The following is a 27,037-nucleotide window of genomic DNA, read 5'->3' as shown; positions in this document are numbered from 1 at the left end:
CTGCAAGTGCCCTGCCCTGTTTTATAGCTCCAACCCTCTGCGAGTGTGTGTGTGAGAGAGAGAGAGAGAGAGAGACTCAGACAGAGAGAGAGAGAGAGAGCGAGAGCGCAGAGGATATGCAGCGACTCTTTGGAAGGTGTTGCCTTTGAGAAGGTCCAAGTGTCCCACCAGCGCCCGGACTGGAGGAGGAGGAGGAGGAGGAACGTGGTGGAGAGTTGGTTCTACAGGAGGAGGCACAGAGAAGGAGAGGGACCCCCTCTCTCACCGCTGCTCCACGGGAGAGGTAGGTCTTCCTAGTGAGGTGTCTCTGGTGGTCCAGGGGCTTCCAGATGGTCCCCTTCTGGCCAAGGACCTTCAAGGAGACGTGTTTGGACTCTCCAACCCAGTTGTCCAGATCTGCCCCCAATGTTTGGAAGGGTCGCGTGTTGTCCAGGAACTATTTGGATGGACATGGAGAGGAATTTCAGGGGTGGGTGGGTGTTAGGGAAGGACAAATGAGTTGGCCGAGAGGGGCGGGAGGTGGTAGAGGAGGGGGAGTGGGTAGGAGTGTGGAGAGAGGGGAGAGGGAGTGAGGGAGAGGTGTGGGATAATGTTGGACGTGGGGTGGGTAGGTGGTAGAGGGGAGGGAGTGTGGAGGGAGGTGGGGAGAGGAGGTGGGGAGGGGAGGGGGGGAGTGAGGGAGAGGTGAGGGATAATGTTGGAAGTGGGGTGGGTAGGTGGTAGAGGGGAGGGAGTGTGGAGGGAGGTGGGGAGAGGAGGTGGGGAGGGGAGGGGGGGAGTGAGGGAGAGGTGAGGGATAATGTTGGAAGTGGGGTGGGTAGGGGGTAGAGGGGAGGGAGTGGGTAGGAGGGGTATGGAGGAGGCAGTGAGGGAGAGGTGAGGGTAATGGAGGAGGGTGAGTGGGTAGGAGTTTGGAGGAAGTGGGATGGGGGGAAAGGGGTGAAGGAGAAAGTGCGGCAGAGGAAGGGGTAAAGATCAAAGGAGCCAACTGACTGGAGGGTTCCCCAACCCATCTCCAGAGAGCTCGAACAGGCACAAGGGGCCGAATGGCCTCTGGGACTCTGCAGAGAAACGAGTGCAATATTCCCCAATCTGATTTGCTTCTGAGACTGGGGCTATCAGAAGGGGAAGTGTTGGGGGATGGGGGGGGGTGGTGGTGAATGAGGAAGGAGTTCGCAACGGAGGAGAGATGAGGGGGGGGGGGGTGGGAGCTGGGTCCATATCTTCACTCGCCCACAAGGACATCCTTGTAATTGGGGCAGTGCAGCGTAGGTTCATCCCTGGGATGGCGGGACTGTCATATGAGGAAAGATTGAAAAGACCAGGCTTGTATTCACTGGAGTTTTAGAAGGACGAGAGGGGATCTTATAGAGACGTTACAAAATTATAAAAGGGCTGGACAAGCTAGATGCAGGAAAAATGTTCCCAATGTTGGGGGAGTCCAGAACCAGGGGCCCCATAGTCTTAGAATAAAGGGGAGGTAATTTAAAACTGAGGTAAGAAGGAACTTTTTGCACCCAGGGAGTTGTGAATTTGTGGAATTCTCTGCCACAGAGGGCAGTGGAAGCCAAATCACTGGATGAATTTAAGAGAGAGTTAGATAGAGCTCCAAGGGCTAGTGGAATCAAGGGATACGGGGAGAAGGCAGGCACGGGTTACTGATTGTGGATGATCAGCCTTGATCACAATGAATGGCGGTGCTGGCTCGAAGGGCTGAATGGCCTCCTCCTGCACCTATTTCCCCTGTTTCTATACCCTCTCCGGGACTCTGGCAACTTTGGTCTGAATCTTCCCTCTCAACTGTGAGTGAGTGCCAGGGGAACACAAAGTACAAGCCGTGTGTCGGTGGTTGCCCTCGAGTCCGAAAGTGCGGTTACATTAACAACAGGAAAGGCTCAGCAGTTGAGAAGAGAGAGAGAGGGACAGTTTCTTGCCAGACTAGGAGCCGTGTTGCTTGGGAGAGAACCTGTAGATGTTGCTACACACACAAAGAAAGCTGGAGTAACTCAGCGGGTCAGGCAGCATCTCTGTCATAGAGTCATAGATTGATACGGTGTCGAAGCAGGTCCCTCGATCCAACGCCCACACCGGCCAACATGTCCCAGCTACAAGTAGTATAAGATAATAACTGCAGATGCTGGTACAAATCGAAGGTATTTATTCACAAAATGCTGGAGTAACTCAGCAGGTCAGGCAGCATCTCGGGAGAGAAGGAATGGGTGACGTTTTGGGTCGAGACCCTTCTTCAGACTGATGTCAGGGGGGTGGACAGATGTCCCAGTTACAAGATATGTAGGAAATAACAACTGCAGATGCTGGTTTAAATCGAAGGTAGACACAAAATGCCAGAGTAACTCAGCGGGACAGGCAGCATCTATGTCAGATTCATAGTGTGATATGGCGTGGAAACAGTACCCTTGATCCAACTTGCCCACGCCTGCCAACATGTCCCAGGTACGCTCATCCCACCTGCCCGCGTTTGGCCCATATCCGTCCAGACCTGCCCTATCTGGAGAAAAGAAATAGGTGACGTTTCAGTTCGAGAGCAGTCTTCATTTGCTGTTCCAGTTTTAATTCGATTTGGAATATTTTGGAGGACCAAGAATCAAGAACCAGTAACTACAGTTCATGTTATGTGCAGTACACATTGCAGTCAGTCTATGACTCTATGACATAGATGCACTTTATCCGAAAGGTGTTGAATGCTTTAGAATGCAGGATAAATTGCCAGTCGTATGCCTTTGATTATATCGAGCTTATTTGGTCTGTTGGAACTGCAATCTTCCATGCAGATGTGGAAATTCCACACAAAAACAAAAACTGCCGAAAACATTCAGCTGGTCACGCACAGATTGTGCAAGGAAAAATAATTAAGGTTTCATGTCAAAGACCCTGGTTAAATCTTCAGTCCACTCGTCATTTCGTGCAGATTGTTGAAAGGATTCAGAGTGGCGGGGAGAATGCAGGAGAATGGGGTTAGGAGGGAGAGATAGATCAGCCATGATTGAATGGCGGAGTAGACTTGATGGGCCGAATGGCCTAATTCTACTCCTGTCCCTTACGACCTTATGTATCAGGAGGGTGATTGTTGCTGGGACTTAGCCTGGCCCCGACCTGCCCGCGTAGTCACAGTATTTATTGTCTCAAACAAACAATTTTTTTTTTTTTGTCAATGCATAAACATTCTCACGTCAAGCAGAATGACTCCTTAATGGAGTACAGTTGACAACAGGGTGAGTGTGAGGGAAAATGAGAAACCAGGGCATGTGTAGTCAGGGAGGAAGGAAGTGCAAATGCTACTTTAAACCGAAGATAGACACAAAAAAGCTGGAGTAACTCAGCGGGTCGGGCAGCATCTCAGGAGAAAAAGGATGGATGACATTTCGGGTCGAGACCCTTCTTCAGATCTTCTTTGGGTTCCGACCGGAAATGTGACCAATTCCTTATTCTCCAGAGATGCTCCAGGGGGGATCTTATAGAAACGTACAAAATTCTTAAGGGGTTGGACAGGCAGGAAGATTGTTCCCGATGTTGGGGAAGTCCAGAACAAGGGGTCACAGTTTAAGGATAAGGGGGAAGTCTTTTAGGACCGAGATGAGAAAGTTTTTTTTTCACACAGAGTGGTGAATCTGTGGAATTCTCTGCCACAGAAGGTAGTTGAGGCCAGTTCATTGGCTATATTTAAGAGGGAGTTAGATGTGGCCCTTGTGGCTAAAGGGATCAGGGGGTATGGAGAGAAGGCAGGTACGGGATACTGAGTTGGATGATCAGCCATGATCACATTGAATGGCGGTGCAGGCTCGAAGGGCCGAATGGCCTACTCCTGCACCTATTTTCTATGTTTCTATGACCCGCTGAGTTACTCCAGCATTTTGTGTCCATCTTCGTTGTACACCAGCGCCTGCAGTTTCTTCCTAATTTCTGCTGCCTCCGTTTATAAATGATTCTTTCTCTTGTCACTTTCCCTCTCCCTTCGACGATCTCCCTCCAGAGAGACCGTCACTTTTCACTTGCGGCTGTGACTCAGAGTAGACGGGGAAATTCACCCGTGCCTGACACTCTCTGAGGCTAAGATTCTGTTTGAGACTACGATTCTCTTTGGGACTCATTCTGGGAGAATGTTTGTACATTGACATAAAAAATAAATCAAGTTCCGTTTGAGGCTATGTGGGCAGGTCAGGGCCGGGCTAAGTCATAGCAAGAGTCGCCTTCCTGATGCATAAGGGATAGGAGCAGAATTAGGCCATTCGGCCCATCAATTCTACTCCACCATTCAATCATGGCTGATCTATCTTTCCCTCCCAACCCCATTCTCCCCGTATCCCCTGCCACCCTGAATCCTTTCACCAATCTACAAGGAATGACAGGTGGACTGAAGTTCTAACGGGGTCTTTGACCTGAACATTAACTATTTCCCATTACACAATTCGTGCGTGACCTGCTGAATGTTTCCAGCTGTTTCTGTTTTGTACATGGAATCTCCACATCTGCATGGAACACACAGACACTGAGACAGAGAATGACTTTCCTAATCTACAAAACTGCACAACTTTGGGATTTGGGAGGAAACCTGAGCACCCGGGAAAAACCCACGCAGGTCACGGGGAGAACGTACAAACCCCCATACAGACAGCACCCGTAGTCGGGATGGAACCCGGGTCTCTGGCGCTGTAAGGCAGCAACTCTAGCTCTGCGCCACTGTGCCACTCACTAGACAGAGGACTGCCGCCAATGCGGCACGGTAGCGCAGCGGTAGAGTTGCTGCTTTACAGCGAATGCAGCGCCGGAGACTCAGGTTCGATCCTGACTACGGGTGCTGCACTGTAAGGAGTTTGTACGTTCTCCCCGTGACCTGCGTGGGTTTTCTCCGAGATCTTCGGTTTCCTCCCACACTCCAAAGACGTACAGGTATGTAGGTTAATTGGCTGGTATATGTGAAAATTGTCCCTAGTGGGTGTAGGATAGTGTTAATGTACGGGGATCGCTGGGCGGCACGGACTTGGAGGGCCGAAAAGGCCTGTTTCCGGCTGTATATATATGATATGATATATGATATGATATGATAATGTAGCTGGATATATGACATCGTTTAGATATAGAGATACAGCGCGGAAACAGGCCCTTCGGCCCACCGAGTCCGCACTGACCAGCGATCCCCGCACGTTATAATACACACTAGGGACAATTTACACTTATACCAGGCCAATTAATCTACAAATCTGTATGTCTTTGGAGTGTGGGAGGAAACCGAAGATCTCGGAGAAAACCCAAGCAGGTCACAGGGGGGAACGTACAAACTCCGTACAGACAGCACCCGTAGTCGGGATGGAACCTGGGTCTCTGGCGCTGTGAGGCAGAAACTTCACCGCTGCGCCACCATGCCACCCTAGATCTATTCTAGATCTGTTGATTCCAATCAGTACGCACATTCGACAAAACATTCACTACGATGATCCTTAACACAGGTGCCATGCCATGCAAGGTTGCGTTCGTTCCCTGCACTCATTACTCTGCAGGCAGGTTCTGCTCTAACTCCATTTACAAGTCCGTAGATTCAACCGATACAGTGGGCAATTAAACAATGACGAGACGGAGTACAAAAAGCAGATTCCGAGTTTAGTAACTTGGTGTCAGGACAACAAACTCTGCCCCAATGGCACAAAATGACGGACTTGGACATTGACTTCAGGAAATGGAGTTTTCATCCCACGATGTATCGATGGTGCTAAAGTGGAAATGGTGGAGAGCTTTAAGTTCTGGGGTATAAATATAACAAACAGTTTGTCTTGACTTTATTGATGTCATGGCCAAGAGAGTATTCCATCTCCTCTACTTCCTCAGAAAGCTGAGGAAATCTGGCATTTCTCCAATGATTCATACTAATCTCTGCAGTTGCACTGTGGAGAGCATCCTACCTGAATAAATCATCGTGTGGCAACTGCTCTGCCCGAGACCGCAAGGAATTGTAGAGGATTCTGATCACACAAACTTCCTTCCTCCAGCCCCATCCATGCCATCTGTATCTCACGCTGCCTCGGGAAAGCAGCCAACCTCATCAGCACCCGTTCACACCCTAATCTATCTCTCTTCTCCCCTCTCTCACCTGGCAGAGGATACAAAACCATGAAAGCACACGCCACCAGATTCAAGAACACTTCAAGATCCTTGAAAGGACCTCTCTTAAGCTAAGGATTAATTTCCGATCCTCCAATCTACCTCCCCTTGCACTTTATACCTGCACTTTCCCTGCAGCTGTGACAGTATGCTTTCTCTTTTGCACCACCTTAGTTTAGTTTAGAGATACAGTGTGGAAACAGGCCCTTTGGCCCACCAGGTCCGTGCCAACCAGCGATCCCCGCACACTAACACTATCCTACACACACTAGGGATAATTTACCATTTTTACCAAAGCCAATTAACCTACAAACCTGTACGTCTTTGGAATGTGGGATAGAACTGGAGCACCTGGGGAAAACCCACGCAGGTCACGGGGAGAACGTACAAACTCCGTGCAGACAGCACCCGTAGTCAGGGTTAAACCCGGGTCTCTGGCGCTGTAAGGCAGCAACTCTACCGCTGCGCCACCGTGCCTGGTACACATGCCATGCCAAGAAGTGATTCATCCACTTAGGATGCGTTGTTCTGATGTCATGCGAAGCACAATGTTTTTCTCCGTGTTACTGTACACGTGACAGTTATAAATAGTTATAAATAATAGTAAAACACTGAGGCAGACACATACACACCCATGCAGCCAACTATAGTACAGACACTGACACACAACATCAGCAAACACAAATGGCCACACACACAATTATTTACTTTAGCATTACTTTAGCCAAGTGTGTAATATCATGAGAGGAATAGGTCAGGTGGATGCACAGAGTCTCTTGCCCAGAGTAGGGGAATCGAGGACCAGAGGACGTTGGTTTTCTGCCTCAGAAGGCAGTGGAGGCCAATTCTCTGAATGCATTAGATAGAGCTCTTAAGGATAGCGGAGTCAGGGGGTATGGGGAGAAGGCAGGAACGGGGTACTGATTGAGAATGATCAGCCATGATCACATTGAATGGCGGTGCTGGCTCGAAAGGCTGAATGGCCTCCTCCTGCACCTATTGTCTATTGTTTAAGGTGAAGGCTAAAAGATTTAATAGGAATCTGAGGGATAACATTTTCACGCAGAGGGTGGCGGATGGAACGAGCTGCCAGAGGAGGTAGTTGAGGCAGGGACTATCGCAGAGTTTAAGAAACAGTTAGACAGGTACACGGATAGTGTAGGAAGGAACTGCAGATACTGGTTTAAACCGAAGCTGGACACAAAATGCTGGAGCAACTCAGCGGGACAGGCAGCATCTCTGGAGAGAAGGAATGGGTGACGTATCGGGTCACGACCTGAAACGTCACCCATTCCTTCTCTCCAGAGATGCTGCCTGTCCCGCAGAGTTACTCCAGCATTATGCAGGTTGGATAGGACAGGTTAGGAGGGATATAGACCAAAAGCGGGCAGGTGGGGCTAGTGTAGCTGGGACATGTTGGTCGGTGTGGGCAAGTGGGGTCGAAGGGCCTGTTTCCACACTGTATCGCACTACGGCTCCATAATACACTTTATAATTCCCCATCAGAGACTGTCCTTTAGGTTTTGAATTTAATGTACACCATTTCCACATTCCTGTAAACATATTCATCAGATGTTCCATTTTATTATGAGAATCATCAATTAATCATTGGCTTCCAAGAATTCGGGACAAAATCAAAATAGATTCTAAATGGCAAAGACAGCAAAGTCTGCCGTTATGCTGTGGTGCTTACTGATAGTAGAGGCAAATGGAACAGTGTTCGTTATAAATAAGCATGGTGATTATTGTTCTGAAAGATTTGCTCAGGCCAACTGACTCTCAATTCTTTAAGAAGGAAAAAAAAAAAGCAGGTGCTGGTTTAAATCGAAGGTAGACACAAAATGGGGTCTACGGTAGCGCAGCGGTAGAGTTGCTGCTTTACAGCGAATGCAGCGCCGGAGACTCAGGTTCGATCCTGACTACGGGTGCTGCACTGTAAGGAGTTTGTACGTTCTCCCCGTGACCTGCGTGGGTTTTCTCCGAGATCTTCGGTTTCCTCCCACACTCCAAAGACGTACAGGTATGTAGGTTAATTGGCTGGGTAAATGTTAAAAAAAAATTGTCCCTAGTGGGTGTAGGATAGTGTTAAAGTACGGGGATCACTGGGCGGCACGGACTTGGAGGGCCGAAAAGGCCTGTTTCCGGCTGTATGTATATGATATGATATGATATGAGAGATATCGAAGGTACAAAGGGCAAACAAATGTGAAGAGGTTCACCTACTCTCTCCGCTGAGAGCTTTGCAACACCTCTGTTGCAGTACATTCATAGGCCCTATGTACCTACATCTCTCGATTCCCTCTCCCCTGACAGTCTGAAGAAGGGTCTCGAGCCCAAATGCCACCTGTACCGTTTCTCTAGAGATGCTATAAGAAAATAACTGCAGATGCTGGTACAAATCGATTTATTCACAAAATGCTGGAGTAACTCAGCAGGTCAGGCAGCATCTCGGGAGAGAAGGAAATGGGTGACGTTTCGGGTCGAGACCCTTCTTCAGTCTGACCTGCTGAGTTACTCCAGCATTTTGTGAATAAATCTCTAGAGATGCTGCCTGACCCGCTGAGTTACTCCAACATTTTGCGTCTATCTTCATGTTCCAACTTGCTCGTCGTATTCCTTGGGCTTATCAGTCAACTTGGTCAACTTCAACAGCGAGGTTACCAGCGGGGTTTCTCACAACACTGAGACTTGGCCCCTTGTTCAGGTGCCTGCCCTTTGAAAGACCCCACTAATGAATTCCATGCCCCCCGCGCGTTCCCTACGACCATGGTGGTTATTCCTTTCTGTTTGCAAACTTCGTGACGCACTACATCGGCGGTAGACGCCAGATTGCCGTGGAAACTAAAACCCACCCATCTCGCTTATTTTAATTTTTAGCTTAAGAGATACAGCGCAGAAACAGGCCCACCCAGTCCGCGCCGACCAGCGATCCCCAAACATTAACACGGCCCTACACACACGAGGGACAATTTTACATTTTTACGTTTACACCAAGCCAATTGACTTACAAACCTGTACGTCTTTGGAGTGTGGGAAGAAGCCGGAGATTTCTTCTTCGTGGGAAAACTCACGCAGATGGCCGCATCCCAGGCAGTGTGGCGCTCTCCGTTACTCTGAATTCCTTCATCACTGTTTCTTGGGAAAGGCAAGCTGATTTGATTATGTTGTTATGATTCCGTTGCGAGTTCCTGGAAAGCTTTGGAAGTGCGGTGGAGCCACTGTGAGGCTACCAGCTGCCCCACCGTGCAAGTGGTCACCGTTAGCTCGGTCCTTCACACCTCGAATGCAGACAGCTGAGGAGTGACATTATAGAAAGATCATTCTCCGACCTCCTCCACAGGCACACTCCCACCTGCACCCTCCGCTCTGCCGCTGCCAATCTCCTATCCCCCCACATCCGGACCAAACTCAGATCCTGGGGGGACAGGGCTTTCTCCATCGCTGCTCCCACCCTATGGAACTCACTACCCCAAACCGTTAGAGACTCCTCCACACTCACCACATTCAAAACATCGCTGAAGTCTCACCTGTTCAGTACTGCCTTCAACCACTGAAGGTCACCTCACCTTCTGCCTCCTTTCTCTGTTCATTTATTTATTTACTTATTTATCTATTTATTCATTTCCCTATGTTCTCAAAATCTCTGTAAAGCGTCTTTGAGTATATGAAAAGCGCTATATAAATAAAATGCATTATTATTATTATTATTATTCAAGGTGGCGCAGCTGGTAGAACTGCCTCCTCAAAGCTCCAGAGTCCCGGGGTCGATTCTGAAATTCTCACCTTGGTTTGCTGCCTGTGCAGAGTTTTCATGTTCTTTCTCATAGGTTCATAAGTCATAGGAACATAATTAGGCCATTCGGCCCATCTAGTCTACTCTGCCATTCAATCATGGCTAATCTATCTCTCCCTCTCAGCCCCATTCTCCTGCCATCTCCCCATAACCTCTGACACCCGTACTAATCAAGAATCTGTCAACCTCCACCTTAAAAATATCCAACGACTTGGCCTCCACAGGCAATGAATTCCACAGATTCACCACTAACTGATGAAGAAATTCCTTCTCATCTCCTCTCTAAACGTGCATCCTTTTATTCTGAGGCTGTGCCCTCTGGTCCTGGACTCTCCCATCAGTGGAAACACCCTCTCCGCACCCACTCTATCCTGGCCTTTCACTGTTTGTTCTCCCTGTGACCACGTGGGTTTCCTCCGGGTGCTCTGGTTTCATCCCACATGCCGAAGATGGTGCGGGTTTGCTGAGGAAGTGAGATAACGTGGAACTGGTGCAAACGGGTGAGCGATGGTTGGCACGGACTCGGTGGGCCGAAGGGCCTGTTTGCACGAAGCAACCCTTTCAGGCGGCGAGCATGAAATTTGCAGAGAAATGTCACAGATTGGCAGATAGGGATTTGGTTGTGATAAGGAGAATTTCAAGTCGAGGCAGCAAAAGGAAGGAAGAGGTCAGTATTTCTGAACACTCTGCAGGAGAGTTATTTTGATCAACACTTTTCTGGACAAACAGGAGAGGCAGCATTCATAGATATGGTTTTGGGAATCGAGCCAGGCCAAGTGGAATCAAGTTCCGTTGGCGGAAAAGAGACTCAAAGTGCTGGAGTAACTCAGCGGGTTCAGGCAGCATCCCTGGAGAGAAAGGATGGGTGACATTTTGGGTCGAGACCCTTCTTCAGAATGAAAATAGATGGTTGGGGTGTGGGGGGGGGGGGGGGGGGGGGGAGAGAAAATAGAGGTAGGAAAAAGCCAGAACAAATTAGGACCTGCAGCAGATAACCAAGGGAGGGTGTATGGGGAGAGACAACAGACAATAGACAATAGGTGCAGGAGTAGGCCATTCGGCCCTTCGAGCCAGCACCGCCATTCAATGTGATCATGGCTGATCATTCTCAATCAGTACCCCGTTCCTGCTTTCTCCCCATACCCCCTGACTCCGCTATCCCTAAGAGCTCTATCTATCTGATTGTGGATGATCAGCCATGATCACATTGAATGGCGGTGCTGGCTCGAAGGGCCGAACGGCCTCCTCCTGCACCTATTCTCTATTGTTGTTGGAAGCTTTTGTTTTCCCCCTCAGGTTCCTATTAAACAGAGAAAACACCCTTTTAGAGTAGAGGAGGCTGATTGAACTTTATTACCCTCCATCACAGTGAGAAACATGGATTCCGCTGTGGTGGATGTTTATGTTAAATTTTATTTGATGTGGCTGTGTGTCTTGTTGCTTTTTACTTAGTATGGCTGTATGGTAGCTCAAATCTCACTGTACCTTAACTGGTACATGTGACAGTAAATTGTATGGTAACTCAAATTTCACTGTACCTTAACTGGTACATGTGACAATAAATTGAATCTTGAAACTTGAATCTCTTAGAAACATCGAAAGTAGGTGCAGGAGGAGGCCATTCGGCCCTTCGAGCCAGCACCGCCATTCATTGTGATCATGGCTGATGTTGGTATGGCCTACCCATGTGCTAAAATAGTCCCAGCATCCTGTAAATGGTTGGGGATAATCTCTTGTGATAAAACCAGTTGCTGTTTACAAAGTGTTGCTGTTTATAATTAGATGACACAGTGGTGCCAAATCAAATCATACTCTCCCCAAGTACAATCCAACCCGGCACATATAAGTAACAATAGAAGCGGAAATGGAAAATAAATACAAATATTAAAATATCAGAGTGCATTATAAGTATTACAGCTTTGTAGCATTACAGTTTCTAAGAGCGTTATAGAAACTAAGAGCGTTAACATATGATGATCATTTGTCGGCTAAATTCGCTGGAGTTAAGAAGAATGAGGGGGGACCTCATTGAAACGTACAGAATAGTGAAAGGCTTGGATAGAGTGGATGTGGAGAGGATGCTTCCACCAGTGGGAGAGTCTAGGACTAGAGGTCACAGCCTCAGAATTGAAGGACGTTCTTTTAGGAAGGAGGTGAGGAGGAATTCATTTGGTCAGAGGGTGGTGAATCTGTGGAACGCTTTGCCACAGAAGGCTGTGGAGGCCAAGTCAGTGGATATTTTTAAGGTTGAGGTTGATAGATTTTTGATTAGTACGGGTGTATGGGGAGAAGGCAGGAGAATGGGGTTAGGAGGGAGAGATAGATCAGCCATGATTGAATGGCAGGGTAGACCTGATGGGCCGAATGGCCTAATTCTACTCCTGATCATTTATGATCTTTTGAGTTACAAGGAAAAAGTCCGAGGTCAGATATGAGTTGGAAGTTCGGGACTACACCCTTACAGAAGGACGGCTCAATAGTCCGATAACAGAGGGGAGGAAGCTGTTCCTGAGTCTGATGGTTCACACTTGCCTTCACTCAGAGTGTAGGAAGGAACTGCAGATTAACACTGAAGATGGACACAAAGTGCTGGAGTAACTCAGCGGGACAGGCAGCGTCTCTGGAGAGAAGGAATGGGTGACGTTTCGGGTCGAGACCCGTCATCTGAAGAAGGGCATCGCCCCGAAACGTCACCCATTCCTTCTCTCTAGAGATGCTGCCTGTCCCGCTGAGTTACTCCAGCACTTTGTGTCCATCTTGCCTCCAGTCATCGGACTAGTTACCACAATGCTGGCCTTTGGCGAGATTACATTAAGCTGTCGTAACAAAATGCTGGAGTAACTCAGCGGGTCAGGCAGCATCTCTGGAGATGAAGGAATGGGTGACGTTTCGGGGTCGAGACCCTTCTTACCATTAAGCTGTGGTGATGGTACCTGAAGATGTGTTTGATGTCCGTGCGGCTCGGAGCTAAGAGCCCAAGAGCTGTCGCTGCAGGCTAGTCCTTTCCTGCAGCTGCTCATAAACAGGAAAAGACCTTTTTCTGGGGCGGTGGGACACGTCGAGATCGACCAAAAGGAAAAGGGAGAGGAAGCCCGAGGGTGAAAGGTCTTCCCACATACACGCACTCGCGCGCGCTCACTTCCACTGAAGGGAACCTCATGAGAAATTGGGATCGGGCCCACGTTTCTGTGTTTTGAAGCGCAGGTGGTGAATAGTTCCTTTCCTCAGTGGTTTCCAGACCGCAACGGGCCAAGCTTGGAGGAAGTTACTTGGAACTTCAGTGGACCCCCCGAGCGACTTGACCCATTTTCTGCACAAGGGCGGGACACCTGACCTCAAACTCTTGCGGGGGGGGGGGGAGGGGGGGAGTTGAGCCAGTCAACAGATGACTCCCCCCAGACCATGGTGAACGTGGAGATCACGATGCCTCCGAAGTCGGGAGGGACTTTCTTCAAGCTAGGCCTGCTCCAGGGTGAGCAAGGCAGCAGGAGATCTAAAGCTTTCCACTGTAGCTCGGTTCACACGACAATAAACAGAACAAGTCCACTGAGCTAAACTAGATCCCAACACAGAGTCGCAGAGAGATACAAGGTCAGGAACAGGCCCTTCAGCCCTCCGAGTCAATAGACAATAGACAATAGGTGCAGGAGTAGGCCATTCAGCCCTTCGAGCCAGCACCGCCATCCATCCATCCCTTCCACAGATGCAGCCCGACCCACTGAGTTCCTCCAGTCATCTGTTATTGTTTTAATGCCAATTGTTGGCAAATAATTTGCATAATATGTATATGTGTGTGTGTGCGTATGCATGTGCGTGTGTGCATGTATGTGCGTGTGTGCGAGCGCATATGTGTGTTCACATGCGCATGCGTGTGTGAGTGTGTAAGGGGCCAAAATGTTTCAGATGAGGTTATGTGCTGCACTTCTTCCACTGTATGTGTGTGTGCGTGAGTGTGTGTGTGTGTGTGAGTGGGTGTGTGCGTGTAAGTGTGCGCGTGAGTGTGAGTGTCTGTGTATGTGTGCACATGTGTGTGTATATATGAGTGTGTGTCTGTTCCAGACAGTAGGTTGCAAGAGGTCCTTCATGTCCATAAGACATAGGAGTAGAATTAGGCCATTCGGCCCATCAAGTCGACTCCACCATTCAATCATGGCTGATCTATCTTTCCCTCTCAACCCCATTCTCCTGCCTTCTCCGCCCTGACACCCCCACTAATCAAGGGTCTGTCAATCTCCGTCTTAAAATGCTCAATGACTTGACCTCCACCATCTGTATGGAGTTTGTACGTTCTCCCCGTGACCCACGTGGGTTTTCTCCAGGTGCTCTGGTTTCCTCCCACACTCCAAAGAGGTGCAGCTTTGTAGGTTAATTGTCTTCGGTAAAATTGGGCCGAATGGCCTAATTCTGCTCCTATGTCTTATGGACACGAAGGACCTCTTGCAAGCTACTGTCTGGAACAGACACACACTCATATATACACACACATGCTCACACATACACACAATGTCGGTAAAAATGTAATCCCAGTGTGTAGGATAGTGTTCGTGTACGATGTGGTCGCTGGTCGGTGTGGACTCGATGGGCCGAAGGGTCTGGTTCCACGCCATATCTCTGAAGTGTAAAGTAAAGTCTATTCTTCTCATGATCTCATGTACCTATGGAGTTAATGATCCTTGTCCACTGCTCCTGACTGGGCCCCACTAGGGTAACGCCATCTCTCTCTCTCTCTCTCTCACCAGGTGTATCAATGGGCAGGCGAGGGCGATGGAGGTGATGAAAGGTCTGGTGGGTCAAGATGCCAACATGACGACTCTCCATCAAGGCCAGGTGCAGGTCACAGGGACTGGCATGGACAATAGCAGCCTGTCTCTGGTCAACACCAGCTCCTCGCGTGGCTCTGAAACTTCGGCCAAGAACATCGCCATGCCGATCTTCTCCATGACCCTGGGCGCTGTGTCGAACATCGTCGCCCTCTTCATCCTGGTCAAGAGCTACAACCGGTTCCGTCGGCGATCCAAGGCCACGTTCCTGCTCTTTGCCAGCAGCCTGGTGTTGACGGACTTTACCGGGCACATCATCCCCGGTGCCCTGGTCCTCATGTTCTACTCTGGGAAGGCGGACAGCACCAGCCCCTCGTGCCAACTGCTAGGAGGCAGCCTGGTCTTCTTCGGCCTGTGCCCACTATTCCTGGGTTGCATCATGGCAGTGGAGCGTTGTGTTGGCATCACCAGGCCCCTCTTCCACTCAGCGGTGGTGACCTCCACCAGGTCTAAGCTGATGGTGGGCAGCCTCTGGGCCACGGCGGGCATCGTGGCCACTCTGCCCTTCATGGGCGTGGGCAAGTACAGCATGCAGCAGTCAAACACCTGGTGTTTCATCAGTACCGGGCCCCGGGAGAACTGGACGGAGGACGGCTTTGCCTTGCTCTTTTCCTTCCTGGGATTGACCACTCTCCTCGTCTCCCTCATCTGCAACACCATCAGCGGCGTTTGGCTGCTCCTGGCCCGCATCAAGAAGAGGAACTGTAACCGCAGGGCAAAGTCGCATGACATCGAAATGGTGGTCCAGTTAGTCGGGATCATGATGGCTTCTTGTGTCTGCTGGAGCCCTCTGCTGGTGAGTGTTACACAGGACATACGGTCTCGATGGAGCTTTGGCACATTGGGACCTTCACCCATGAGGAGGTACCTCATGTCTGTGGAATTCTCTGCCACAGAAGGTAGTTGAGGCCAGTTCATTGGCTATATTTAAGAGGGAGTTAGATGTGGCCCTTGTGGCTAAAGGGATCAGGGGTATGGAGAGAAGGCAGGTACGGGATACTGAGCTGGATGATCAGCCATGATCATGTTGAATGGCGGTGCAGGCTCGAAGGGCCGAATGGCCTACTCCTGCACCTATTTTCTATGTTTCTATGTTGGAGGCACGGTGGCGCATTGGTAGAGTTGCTGCCAGAAACCCCGGTTCCATCCTAACTACGGGTCTCCTCTGTACGGAGTTTATACGTTCTCCCCGTGACCTGCGTGGGCTTTCTCCAGGTGCTTCAATTTCCTCCCACATTCCAAAGACGAGCAAGTTTGTAGGTTAATTGGCCTCTGTAAATTATCCATCGTGCAGCGGTAGAGTTGCTGCCTTACAGCGCCAGAGACCTGGGTCCGATCCTGACTACGGGTGCTATCTGTGTGTAGATTGTACTTTAGACAATAGACAACAGACAATAGGTGCAGGAGGAGGCCATTCGGCCCTTCGAGCCAGCACCGCCATTCAATGTGATCATGGCTGATCATTCTCAATCAGTACCCCGTTCCTGCCTTCTCCCCATACCCCCTGACTCCGCTATCCTTAAGAGCTCTATCTAGCTCTCTCTCTTGAATGCATTCAGAGAATTGGCCTCCACTGCCTTCTGAGGCAGAGAATTCCACAGATTCACAACTCTCTGACTGAAAAAGTTTTTCCTCATCTCAGTTCTAAATGGCCTACCCCTTATTTTTTAAACTGTGGCCCCTTGTTCTGGACTCTCCCCAACATTGGGAACATGTTTCCTGCCTCTAACGTGTCCAACCCCTTAATAGTCTTATACGTTTCGATAAGATCTCCTCTCATCCTTTGACCGGGTGGGTTTTCTCCGGGTGCTCCGGTTTCCTCCCACATCTGCAGTTTAAACAAGCATCTGCAGCTCCTCCTTACACATAGTTGGTTTTCATGCCGTATCCCAAACTTAACTAAACCAAACCAGACCAAACAAAACCGAATCAAACTAAACTCGGTACACATGACAATAAATGCAGCCTAACCAAAGTCCTAAAAAGCTGCATCATATCATCATATCATATCATATATATACAGCCGGAAACAGGCCCTTTCGGCCCTCCAAGTCCGTGCCGCCCAGTGATCCCCGTACATTAACACTATCCTACACCCACTAGGGACAATTTAAAAAAAAATTTTTTTTTACATTTACCCAGCCAATTAACCTACATACCTGTACGTCTTTGGAGTGTGGGAGGAAACCGAAGATCTCGGAGTAAACCCACGCAGGTCACGGGGAGAACGTACAAACTCCTTACAGTGCAGCACCCGTAGTCAGGATCGAACCTGAGTCTCCGGCGCTGCATTCGCTGTAAAGCAGCAACTCTACCGCTGCGCCACCGTGCCGCCCAATCTTGCCAACTCCTGTACTCAATGCCTTGATCAATGAAGGCAAACATTTTATAATACAGTCCCTTCTTTATCTCTCTATCTATTTCATTTGCCACTTTCAAGGAGTTGTGCACTTGAACTCCAAGTTCCCTCTACATTGGTATTGAGGAGATCCTGTGTACAAATACCACACAAACAGCGTCCCAGATCAGGATGGAACCCAGATCTCTGATGCTGTGAGGCAGCAGCTCTACCTGCTGCACCACTCTTCCGTCTGATTGTAAACAGCAACACCTCACACTACGTTTTCCCACAAGAGATCGTCTCCGACTATTTATATATAGCATGGTGTGATTGTTTTAGTGCAAGAGTAGGCCATTTGGCCCATCGAGTCCATACAGCTCCCAAAATACTAATCTCACTGCACTAAAAGAGTGATTTCTCTCTTTAATAGGAACTGAAGGATAACTTTTTTCACACAAAGGGGCGGTGGGCGTGTGGAACGAGCTGCCGGAGGAGGTAGTTGAGGATGGGACTATCGCAATGTTTAATAAACAGTTAGACAGGTACATGGATAGGGCAGGTTTGGAGGGATATGGACCAAACGCAGGCAGGTGGGACTAGTGTAGGTGGGAGATGTTGGCCGGTGTGGGCAAGTTGGGCCGGAGGGCCTGTTTCCACACTGTATCACTCTAAGACTCTGCACTTGTACTTCACAGAGCAGAGGGTGTGGGAGCTGGCTGTGTTTCGCAACTTCAGACCAGTTTGTCTTCCGGACATCCTGAGTTTGCAAGAGTCTCTGTGCAGGTTTCTGGTTCTGCCTGTCTGGCGGGAGAGTGCGAACCCTTCTGCTGCTGGCTGTGGTCGACGGCTCTTTCTGCAACTCATTCTGTAGTTGGTTGCTCAATCTGTAGATGGGTCCCCATCTCCCTCGCACCTTGTGAGGACCAACACCGCCCCCTGGTGTGCAGGAAGGAACTGCAGATGCTGGCTTACACCAACGATAGACACATCTTGAGGTGCGACCCATCCTCAGTCTTAGACAATAGACAATAGACAATAGGTGCAGGAGGAGGCCATTCGGCCCTTCAAGCCAGCACCTCCATTCAATGTGATCATGCCTGATCATTCTCAATCAGTACCCCGTTCCTGCCTTCTCCCCGTACCCCCTGACTCCGCTATCCTTAAGAGCTCTATCCAGCTCTCTCTTGAATGCATTCAGAGAATTGGCCTCCACTGCCCTCTGAGGCAGAGAATTCCACAGATTCACAACTCTCTGACTGAAAAAGATTTTCCTCATCTCCGTTCTAAATGGCCTACCCCTTTATTCTTAAACTGTGGCCCCTTGTTCTGGACTCCACCAACATTGGGAACATGTTTCCTGCCTCTAACGTGTCCAACCCCTTAATAATCTTATACGTTTCGATAAGATCTCCTCTCATCCTTCTAAATTCCAGTGTATACAAGCCTAGTCGCTCCAGTCTTTCAACATATGACAGTCCCGCCATTCCGGGAATTAACCTAGTAAACCTACGCTGCACGCCCTCAATAGCATCTTAAGAGACCCAAGAGCTTTAAGAGTCTGATGGAGGGTCCCGACCCGAAACATCGCCAATCCATTTTCCCTCCACAGATGCTGTCTGACCTGATTGAGTTAATCAAGCACTTTGTTCCCCGTTCCTGCTTTCTCCCCATATCCCTTGATTCCCTTAGCCCCAAGGCCAATTTGCTGGATGTATTCAAGAGAGTGTTAGATAGCTCTTAGGGCTAACGGAATCAAGGGATAGTCCTGGAATGGCGGGACTATCATATGTTGAAAGACTGGAGCGACTAGGCTTGTATACACTGGAATTTAGAAGGATGAGAGGAGATCTTATCGAAACGTATAAGATTATTAAGGGGTTGGACACGTTAGAGGCAGGAAACATGTTCCCAATGTTGGGGGAGTCCAGAACAAGGGGCCACAGTTTAAGAATAAGGGGTAGGCCATTTAGAACTGAGATGAGGAAAAACTTTTTCAGTCAGAGAGTTGTGAATCTGTGGAATTCTCTGCCTCTGAAGGCAGTGGAGGCCGATTCTCTGAATGCATTCAAGAGAGAGCTAGATAGAGCTCTTAAGGATAGCGGAGTCAGGGGGTGTGGGGAGAAGGCAGGAACGGGGTACTGATTGAGAATGATCAGCCACGATCACATTGAATGGCGGTGCTGGCTCGAAGGGCCGAATGGCCTCCTCCTGCACCTATTGTCTATATGGGGAGAAAGCAGGAATGGGGTACTGATTTTGAATGATCAACCATGATCGTATTGAATGGCGGTGCTGGCTCAAAGGGCCGAATGGCCTCCTCCTGCACCTATTTTCTATGTTTCTATGTGTTTTGCTCAATCTGTGTCTCCATTTTCTTTGCGATGTCTGATGTACTCGGATAGATTGCCTTCCATTTTTGTGCCAGTTACTAAATGTTCCTTCCCTTCCCTTCATTGCCAGGTGTACGTGGCTATCACCCGGTTCCACAACAGCGGGGAGTATGCTTGGTTAAGCTTACTGGGAGTGAGGATGGCTACATGGAACCAGATCCTAGATCCCTGGGTCTATATCCTCCTTCGCCGGGCGGTCCTGAAGAAGATCTACCAGGCAGTGATTCCCAACGCGGACATGAAGGGCAGGCAGGACCGGTGGGACATTAGCTCGTTCCAGAGCTCTGAGCGGAGTATGGTCAAAAGGATTTGAAGGAGAAACGCTGCTCGGCTTGTGTTATGGAAGTCGGCCACCTGGGGAATGTGATCCAGGTTGATGGGGAGACCTCAGGAAGATCTCCTACCATCTGGGAAAGGATGGGAGATGGGAATTGGGCACCGAGGAGGACATGAGGGAAAGGGTGACTTTGCCGGTGGCTCGAGCAAGTGAGGTCCCGTCTTCTCTCCCCCGGGCTGGACCGGTCGGGAGCTGAATGAGATCAGAGGGTTGAGGTTTAAGGGTGATCGGTGGAGTCAGGACATTGGCATTTCCTTCATGGACCATTACATCACACCAGACTGACCCACCTCTCGAGGAGATGAACACAAAATGATGGAGTAACTCAGCGCCTCTGGAGAGAAGGAATGGGTGACGTTTCGGACTTTATTTAGTGTCTATCTTCGGTGTAAACCAGCATCTGCCCGTTCCTTCCTACACCTGTCCTGGAGGTCCCTCTCTCTCCTTGGCCACCCAGGCTGTAGCCATTGAGAAAGACTCCTCTTGTGTGAATGCGGTCAGGCACTGGGAGTGCTGTTCGCGTATTTTTAGAATGAATTTTATTGCGGAGTCAAAGTAGCAACCTTAAGATAGACACAGAAAGCTGGAGGGAAAGCTGTCCATCTTCGGTTGAAACCGGCACCTGCAGTTCCTTCCTACAAAATGTCAACCAGGATCCGACCCGACGATCGATTGCCTTTATGGAATGGCGTGAGCGAGTCAGTGGGTTTGGGATGTGGGAGGGAACCGGAGATCGCCCGGAGGAAACCCGCTGGGAACACCCCGCTCCAGGGAAAGTCGGGCAGGGACATGGACGTGGGCAAAGGTCCTACAGGGGTCCTACAGCACCACCCCATCCCTGGGCCACTGCCGCCCATCTGTTCATGGCCAAGATAGACATGGAAAGCTGGAGTAACTCAACGGGACAGGCAGCATCTCTGGGGAGGAGGAATGGGTGGCGTTTCAGGCCGAGACCCTTCTGCAGACCACCCCATGCCAACATGAATGACACCAGATCTCCCCTCGTCCCTCCCCAGTGATGCAAGGCGCAGGGACTGGAGGAATGCTAGACATTGAGGCGCAGCCCCTGTGAACCAGTGGGAGGGGGTTTGGGGGTCATTGTTGGTTAGTGAAGGGCTGGACATGGGGAGAGGTCACATACATCTATCTGCCTTGTCGGACCTTGGGCACTAGGTGACTAGCCACTAGTTAACTAGCGGAGAAGATTGCCCCCTAGTGTGCAGACTAGTCATCACCATAGGTTGCCTCAGCGATCGATGGAAAGGTACAGAGTGGGAACGGGCACTTCGGCCCACCGAGTCCGTTCCGACCATCGATTCACACCCACTCCCTGCACACCGAGGGCCAATGAACCAACAAACCCGCACGTCTTTGGGAGTTTTCTTCAGGTGCTCCGGTTTCCTCCCACACTCCAAAGACGTGCTGGTTTGTACGTTCATTGGCCTGGCTAAAAATTGTAAAATGTCCCAAAGTGTGTGTAGGATAGTGTTGGTGTCTCACATCTCCTTCCTAAAGTAACGTTACATGAGCAGGTGAACTCCATTGTTATAAAACTCCCCAGCAGATAACTTCCATCCTCACCTTAAGGTAGACCTGTATTCCTCACGGAAGGTTGGATAGTCATAGAAGCACTGTTTACTTAAAAGTCCCAAGTACGCGATCGGTCGAGATGTTGACGTATCTAGGTCCGTTAGTTCATTGCACTTTATTTTACAAGTGTAGCACTTAGAAAGAAATATCTATATTTGCTACCATCTCAGTACTGTTCATTCTGTGTAGAGTCAATCCAGGGATGTCATTAATAATTTCATCTGAAAGAATTTCAGAGGTAACTATATTTAAGAATTATTGTAAAATGTTTTAAAAAAATATATATATATTGTGCCATGAATTTTTGGATTGCGTGCCATTTAGTTGATGCTTCGATGTAAATGAAAATCAATGTGTTGTGGTTGGCATTGGCCAGGTGTTACTTTCATTCCTTGACACGATCTCCGTTTACTGATCAAACCTCGTTGTCCTGAGGGAGATGTCTTAGGGAAGATAGACACAAAAAGCTGGAGTGATTCAGCGGGTCAGGCAGCATCTCTGGAGAAAAGAAATAGGTGACGTTTCAGGTCAAGACCCTTCTTCGGGCCTATTCACTTGTGGAGATTCTATTGTAAGGCAGGTGCAGCAGTAGCAAGGACAAGACTCCCTTTTCTCCCCTCTCCCATCGGGCAAGAGATACACAGTAGATATGTGTGAAAACACACACCTCCAGATTCAGTGAGTATCCTCCCAGCTGTTATCAGGTGACTGAACCATCCTACCACAACCAGAGAGCAGTCCTGAACTATCTACCTCTTTGGTGACCTTCGGACTATCTTTGATCGGACTTTACTGGCTTTACCTTGCACTAAACGTTATTCCCTTATCATGTAAATGGATCGATTGTAATCACGTATTGTCTTTCTGCTGACTGGTTAGAAGACTGGTTTAGAAGACTGAGGGGGGATCTTATAGAAATATAAAATTCTTAAGGGGTTGGAGAGGCTAGATGCGGGAAGATTGTTCCCGATGTTGGGAAAGTCCAGAACTAGGGGTCACAGCTTAAGGATAAGGGGGAAGTCTTTTAGGACCGAGATGAGAAAACATTTCTTCACACAGAGAGTGGTGAGTCTGTGGAATTCTCTGCCACAGAAGGTAGTTGAGGCCAGTTCATTGGCTATATTTAAGAGGGAGTTAGATGTGGCCCTTGTGGCTAAAGGGATCAGGGGGTATGGAGAGAAGGCAGGTACGGGATACTGAGCTGGATGATCAGCCATGATCAGGCTCGAAGGGCCGAATGGCCTACTCCTGCACCTATTTTCTATGTTTCTATGTTAGTACGCAACAAAAGCTTTTCACTGTACCTCAGTAACGTGACAATAAACTAACTAACTAACCAACCAAACAATTAACTAACTACCTACTGTTAATCATTCAATTATCAGATTAACCATTTTGCTAACTCCGGGAAGGATATAAAGTGCAGACAGTCAGACAATGCCTGAGTTTCGGGAAAGCATGTTGATCTGAGGAAATGATTAATTAATAGACTCTCCAGACCGCGTTCAGTCAACTGGGCAATGGACAAAACGTACCATGGGTCAGCTTCAGGTTAATAGAAACTCAGAAAATAGGTGCAGGAGTAGGTCATTCAGCCTTTCGAGCCATCATGATCAATATGATCATGGCTGATCATCCAAAATCAGTACCCCATTCCTGCTTTTTCCCCATATCCCTGGATTCCGTTAGCCCTAAGAGCTAAATCTAACTCTCTCTTGAAAACGCCCAGTGAAATAGCCTCCACTGCCTTCTGTGGCAGAGAATTCCACAGATTCACAACTCTGGGTGGAAAAGTTTTTTCTCATCTCGGTTCTAAATGGCCTACCCCTTATAAACTCAAATCCTCTCGTAATGAAGGTCAACATGCCATTGGATTTCTTCACTGCCATGCTTACTTTCAGTGGCTGATGTACAAGCTCACCCAGGTCTCGTTGCACCTCCCCTTCTCTTAATCTGACACCATTCAGATGCCTGAGTTCTGGGAAACTCAGAATCTGCCTTCCTGTTCTGCCACCAAAGTGGATAACCTCACATTTATCCACATTATACTGTGCCTCTGCTATGCTTCTGCCCCACTCACCCAACCTATCCAAGTCACCCTGCAGCCTCATAGCATCCTCATCGCAGCTCACACTGCCACCCAGCTTTGTGTCATCCGCAAACTTGGAGATGTCACCTTTAATTCCCTCGTCTAAATCGTTAATATACAGTATATTCAAACAACTGGGGTCCCAGCACCGAGCCTTGCGGTACCCCACTAGTCACTGCCTGCTATTCTGAAAAGGACCGGTGTATTCCTACTCTTTGCTTCCTGTCTGCCAAGCAGTTCTCTATCCATGTCATTACCCTACAACCAATACCATGTGCTCTAATTTTACACACTAATCTATTGTGTGGATTCATCTTACAACGTTTTATTTCCACCTTGTTTCTATTTTCACTTGTGTGTGTGTGGGAGACGTTTAGTGAGCCTGTGTGTGTATCTGTATGGGTATACGAATATGTGCCTATGTGTGTGTGAACATGTGAGCGTGTAAACATTTGAGTGTAAGCATACATGCCCTTGGATGTATGAACATGTGTGCCTGTGTGTGTAAACATGTGGGTGCGTAAACGTGTGCGAGTGCAAACTTGTACCCTTGTATATGTGAACATGTGTGTGCTTTGTGTTTGTGAGTCAGTGTGAACATATGCCTGTGTGTGTGCAGGTGAACGTTTCTGCGTGTGTATGTGAATGTGTGCTGTTGCAAACATGTGCGAGTGTAAACACGTGACCCTTGTATGTGTGAACACGTGTGTCTGTATGTGTGTGATATTTAGTGTGAACGTGTGTGTGTATGTGAATGTGTGCCAGTGCGTGTATTTGTGTGTATGTGTTAGTGAACATGCCTGTGTGTGTATATGAATGTGCGCCAGTGTGTGTAAACATGTGTCTCCTTGTATTTGTGAATATATGTGCATGTGTGTATATACTTACGTGCGTGTGCGTGCATTTGCAGGTTCTCACAATAGACAATAGGTGCAGGAGACCATTCGGCCCTTCGAGCCAGCACCGCCATTCAATGTGATCATGGCTGATCATTCTCAATCAGTACCCCGTTCCTGCCTTCTCCCCATACCCCCTGACTCCGCTATCCTTAAGAGCTCTATCCAGCTCTCTCTTGAATGCATTCAGAGAATTGGCCTCCACTGCCTTCTGAGGCAGAGAATTCCACAGATTCACAACTCTCTGACTGAATTTTTTTTTCCTCATCTCAGTTCTAAATGGCCTACCCCTTATTCTTAAACTGTGGCCCCTTGTTCTGGACTCCCCCAACATTGGGAACATGTTTCCTGCCTCTAACGTGTCCAAACCCTTAATAATCTTATACGTTTCGATAAGATCTCCTCTCATCCTTCTAAATTCAAGTGTATACAAGCCTAGTTGCTCCAGTCTTTCAACATATGATAGTCCCGCCATTCCGGTAATTAACCTAGTAAACCTACGCTGCACGCCCTCAATAGCAAGAATATCCTTCCTCAAATTTAGAGACCAAAACTGCACAGTACTCCAGGTGCGGTCTCACTAGGGCCCTGTACAACTGTAGAAGGACCTCTTTGCTCCTATACTCAACTCCTCTTGTTATGAAGGCCAACATTCCATTAGCTTTCTTCACTGCCTGCTGTACTTGCATGCTTCCTTTCAGTGACTGATGCACTAGGACACCCAGATCTCGTTGTACGTCCCCTGTTCCTAACTTGACACCATTCAGATAATACTCTGCCTTCCTATTCTTACCACCAAAGTGGATAACCTCCATAAACTACAAACCTGCACGTCTTTGGAGTGTGAGAGACCAGAGATCCTGGTGAAACCCCACGCAGGTCACGGGGAGAACGTACGGACAGCCCCCTTAGTCGGGATTGAACCCGGGTCCCTGGCGCTGTGAGGCAGCAACTCTACCGCTGCGCCACCGTGCAGTGCAGCGTACTTTGTTGAAGTCACGTCACCCCTGACAGCTGGAAATGGGCCTCTTGTGTCAGCCCCCTTTAAGGTCCAGATCCCGAAGTCATAGCTGCCAGGCTCAGTGCCAGTAGCTGCAAGATCTTGCATCAGGTCGAAACAAGACCATCTGATACAGTGCGGTGAGACTCAAGGGAATTGCGACAGCGCGGGCTTGTGAAAAGCTTGCAATAAAAGATCACAATCTCTACGGAGCCATTAGAAACAGAGCAGTAATATTGTTATAGGGGCAGTAAAAGAAAATGGGTTAACTTATAGGCATGTGGTGTTTTGGAAAGTGGGAATCGCTCAACACTTCCTCCTAGTGGCCAGGGTGGAACTGCAGCATCACGGATTCAGTGATTCCAATCAGTACAACTCCACTAATCCAGACGCTTGTGATTTAGTTACTGGGCTAGCAGGTTTTCCGGACTGGTGGATGTTGAGTTTAGTTTAGTTTTGGAGATACAGCGCGGAAACAGGCCCCTTCGGCCCACCAAGTCCACGCCGACCAGCGATCCTTGCACACTAACTACTATACCAACACACACAAGGGACAATTTACAATTATACCAAGCCAATTAACCTACAAACCTGTACGTCTTTGGAGTGTGGGAGGAAACCGGAAACCCCGGATGAAACCCACGGGTAGAACGTACAAACTCCGTACACACAGCACCCGTAGTCAGGATGGAACCCGGGTCTCTGGCGCTGTGAGGCAGCAACTCTACCACCGTTCCTAGTGGCGTTATAAAAACAATGCTAGTGCCCCTCAGGGTGGAGTGAGATCTGCTTTGACTCCCACCGGTGGATTCTGTGGTGTTTGGTGAGTCGTGCACGGGATATCCACTGGGGCAGGCAGTAACGTTTACATTTAGGTTGAGTAGGCCGGGACTCTATTCCTTGGAGCGCAGGAGGATGAGAGGTGATCTTATCGAGGTGAATAAAATCATGAGAGGAATCGATTGGGTAGACGCACAGAGTCTCTTGCCCAGAGTAGGCGAATCGAGGACCACAGGACATAGGTTTATGGTGAGGGGGGAAAGATTTAATAGGAATCTGAGGGGTAACGTTTTAGATTTCTAGATTTAGATTTAGAGATACAGCGCGGAAACAGGCCCTTCGGCCCACCGAGTCCGTGCCACCCAGCGATCCCCGCACACTAACACTATCCTGCACACTAGGGACAATTTTTACATTTACCCAGCCAATTAACCTACATACCTGCACGCCTTTGGAGTGTGGGAGGAAACCGAAGATCTCGGAGAAAACCCACGCAGGTCACGGGGAGAACGTACAAACTCCGTACAGACGGCGCCCGTAGTCAGGATCGAACCTGATCTCAGGCGCTGCATTCGCTGTAAGGCAGCAACTCTACCGCTGCGCCACCGTGCCGCCACGCGAAGGGTGGAGGGTGTATGGAACGAGCTGCTGAAGAAGGTAGTTGAGGCAGGGATTATTGTTACGTTTGGACAGGTACATGGATAGGACTGGTTTAGAGGAATATGGGGTAAACGCAGGCAGGTGGGACTAGTGTAGATGGGGCATGTTGGTCGGTGTGGGCAAGTTGGGCTGAAGGGCCTGTTTCCACGCTGTGTGACTCCATGACTTTATGACTCTATACAGACAGATCCGGCACACACACACACACACACCACACAGCATGGGTC

The 27,037-nt window shown here is 49.0% G+C and overlaps 1 protein-coding gene across 2 annotated transcripts; it reads left to right on the top strand.

The window, feature by feature from the left end:
• The first annotated feature begins 163 nt into the window (after positions 1–163).
• LOC144610570 (prostaglandin E2 receptor EP1 subtype-like) lies at positions 164–21,580 on the top strand. Of its 2 annotated transcripts, none has more exons than XM_078429378.1 (3): positions 164–283; positions 14,647–15,523; positions 19,529–21,580. In XM_078429378.1, the coding sequence occupies exons 2-3, from the start codon at positions 14,672–14,674 to the stop codon at positions 19,769–19,771; spliced, it is 1,095 nt and encodes a 364-aa protein (XP_078285504.1). In that variant the 5' UTR covers positions 164–283; positions 14,647–14,671; the 3' UTR covers positions 19,772–21,580. The 2 variants fall into 2 exon arrangements, with proteins under 2 accessions (XP_078285504.1, XP_078285502.1); XM_078429376.1 differs by lacking the exon at positions 164–283 and adding an exon at positions 7,811–7,944.
• Positions 21,581–27,037: the final 5,457 nt, after the last annotated feature.

Source organism: Rhinoraja longicauda, chromosome 37 (genome assembly GCF_053455715.1).
Source record: "Rhinoraja longicauda isolate Sanriku21f chromosome 37, sRhiLon1.1, whole genome shotgun sequence".
Taxonomy (NCBI): domain Eukaryota; kingdom Metazoa; phylum Chordata; class Chondrichthyes; order Rajiformes; family Arhynchobatidae; genus Rhinoraja; species Rhinoraja longicauda.
The sequence above is the reverse complement of the archived record's forward strand: the minus strand, read 5'-3'. Positions and strand labels throughout refer to the sequence as shown.